The sequence below is a fragment of the Etheostoma spectabile genome, chromosome 13 (assembly GCF_008692095.1).
Source record: "Etheostoma spectabile isolate EspeVRDwgs_2016 chromosome 13, UIUC_Espe_1.0, whole genome shotgun sequence".
NCBI lineage: Eukaryota > Metazoa > Chordata > Actinopteri > Perciformes > Percidae > Etheostoma > Etheostoma spectabile.
In genome coordinates, this window is record NC_045745.1 from 22,078,214 (window position 1) to 22,081,059 (window position 2,846).

A 2,846-nucleotide genomic window follows, 5' to 3' on the forward strand; every position below is an offset into this window, starting at 1 on the left:
CGGCCCTGTATACTCAGTCACCTTTCCCCAGTGGTGGTTCTAGACAAAGGAGGGGCTAGTGTTTAATCACACATTAAAAAATGGCAACAAATGATATTCAAAGATTATAATCTTTATTTTACTTTAAAATCATATAAACATTTATTTTGCAGGTGCAAGAAAGGTAGGACCATAAAAAATAAAAAAATGTCTACATGCATAGCAATATGTCCATCATGACAGAATACTCATGCCGTGGATGAAGATTAAAGCAGTTTGGCCTGAAGCTCCGTCTCCTGTCCCCCATCAAAATGGTTGGGAATATATTCAAGTTGGGCTGTATTGGTAGCCACATCATTCTTGGACTTGCGGAATCACAATTCATTGTTAAAGATTAAATTACCAACATGTTTGGCTTGTGACCTTTTACAATAAAACAGTATCTATTTTGGGGCCCTTGTCACGTTTTGGATGTTTGAGTTGGTGTTTTTTATTTATAATTGTTTAAGGCACAAAAGAAGTACAGTTATCCATTACGTCCCAAAAAAGTAATACAAATTTGTGAAGCCGAACTTTTGTTTCTTGTTCTTTGGTGAAACAATTATCCCACAACCCCTCACATTTATTTTTGGACCCTTTGCAGGGGGCTTGACCCTTGTTGGAAACTACTGGACTAAACTATCTAACTGTATATGAAGTAATCAAAACTGACTCGGCCTTGATTGCTCCAAAATTAAAATGTTGCTCACTCATTGACTCATCAGTATTAACGATTTAATACTGTCACATATAATAATATATCAGTCACAGGGGTCTTCTTCCTGCAGAATGCATATGTACTACTGTTTATATTTATTAAAGTATATTTTGTGATAATACTAGTTTTAATAATGCAAGATTTTGAATGCAGGATATTAAGCCTACTTTTAATGACGTATTGGTACTTTTATTTAAGGAAAGGATTTGAATACTTATGTATGTGTGTGTATCCTTTAGGTCTAAACCTGGTGGCGTTCCTGGTGATTGCCTTCTCCTACTCCAGCATGTTCTACTCCATCTATAAAACCGGCATCAATGCCACAGACTTGAGGAGCAGATTGCACAGAGACGTGGCTGTGGCCAATAGATTCTTCTTCATAGTGTTCTCTGATGCCCTCTGCTGGATTCCCATATTTATGGTGAAAGTCCTCTCACTATTGGAGGTGGAAATACCTGGTAAGAAATTAAACTGTGTTAAGGATTATTTACATTACTTTAACATCTGATAAATCACTAGATCGCCCTGCTACACATCCATGTTCTACTGTTTGAGCCCTTTATTACCAGAATAGCCAATAAAAAGCACTGCTTAAAAATATGGACAACTTTACTCCTGTTTACTTTTAGGCACCATCTCCAGCTGGGTAGTCATCTTCATCCTTCCTATCAACAGCGCCTTGAACCCCATCCTGTACACCTTGACCACCAGCTTCTTCAGAGAGCAGGTGGAAGTCTTACTCTGTCGTTGGCAAAGAAGACACATCTTGAAAAAAGACCGCAAAAGCCTCACCTCCTCCACAATCTTCATGGACACGTCACGGCCTCCTTGCTACCAGCCACCAGCCTACCTGCAGTCACTTACTGGCGCAGATCCCCGCTATGCCTAAGGAAGCAGGGACTTTCCTTGCACTTTGTTAACTAATCACCGAGGGCCTGTTGCTGGTTATATCTTGAGGCTCCCACATGACAGTAGCACTGTTTTAATGAGACTGGCTTTCCAGTGGAACATTATTAACAATCACTAAGCTGTCTCGCCAGGCTCTAAGGTGCGCCACATTCTAAAAATGACAATTTGACGCTTTTGTCGCTTACGTATACACACTTTGAGCACTTAGGGGTTCTGTGTGTTGCTGAAACTAACTTCCACATGTGGACACGAAGGGATTAAACCAGCAACCTTACAATTAAACGATGACCCTCTGTACCACTTCAGCTACAGTTGCCCCGATGCTTGCCTGACAATGTGGCCATACAGTAAAGTGAAGATAGGAATAACGATGGATGAAAGGATGAATACCAGCATCTACTGTACATCTCACTGCCACCCAGAGGACGATCAGAGTGGATTTAAAATGTCTTAAAAATCCAGCAAGAAAAGTGCCTATAGTACTTGTCGGATACATAATGTCCCACATACATTTAGTGACCACTTAAGTCAGATTACGGATATAGATGTATAGCAGTGGAGAGAGTTGGGAGATAAGCCGCCAAATATATATTCTATCTCAGAGGCACTTTTCTCTGGAGTGATTTATGAATCAAGTTGATAGTCACAGATGTGACACTCATCATGTGCTGAGCTGAGAAACAGGTTCAAGGATAAATGGTTTTAGTCAAAAAGTGGAATTATAATGCTGGGATTATACAAATTAAACTGCAAATCAGCATTTTTTGTTTTTATTTAATGTCCACAAAAAACTAATCCATGTTTGAAATTCAAATGTCAAAATCCCATTGAAATGCTAAATCCATTTGACATGCAATTTTAATATCTTCTATGAAACAACTAAAATTAAAAGTAATAACTAATAGGTAATTATGATATCCAAATAATCCATGACATTATGTTCTCAGCTTCCTCCCTCTGTATTTCTCCTCTTGATGTTTGCCTTTGTTGTCTTTTTTTTTCTGGTAATTTCTCTTGCTCCATCAGTTGTTGAGTTTACTGGCATGATTAGCTTTCTGGAATTATATTTTGCTTTGTAATACCACTTTTCTACAGCCGTCTCTACACAGAAATATAGGAGTTAATTAGCATGTAGCAGTGTTGATGTGTGGTAATGGGAAATTGTTACATTAATGCCACAAATTATATTTAATTTATGAAA

At 38.3% G+C, this 2,846-nt stretch overlaps 1 protein-coding gene and 1 long non-coding RNA gene across 3 annotated transcripts in view; one reads left to right on the plus strand and one right to left on the minus strand.

Annotated features, from left to right (window-relative positions):
- rxfp2a (relaxin family peptide receptor 2a) overlaps positions 1–1,820 on the plus strand; it is a 38,477-nt gene extending 36,657 nt beyond the window's left edge. For both annotated transcript variants that reach the window (XM_032534132.1, XM_032534133.1), the window contains 2 exons: positions 976–1,194; positions 1,366–1,820. In XM_032534132.1, the coding sequence (XP_032390023.1) occupies positions 976–1,194; positions 1,366–1,625 (479 nt within the window). In that variant the 3' untranslated portion in view covers positions 1,626–1,820. The remainder of the gene's footprint in view (positions 1–975; positions 1,195–1,365) is intronic.
- Positions 92–2,846, minus strand: part of LOC116700709 (uncharacterized) — a 6,256-nt gene continuing 3,501 nt past the window's right edge. Inside the window, exon 4 of the long non-coding RNA XR_004334712.1 lies at positions 92–1,191. This is a non-coding gene — a long non-coding RNA (uncharacterized LOC116700709). The remainder of the gene's footprint in view (positions 1,192–2,846) is intronic.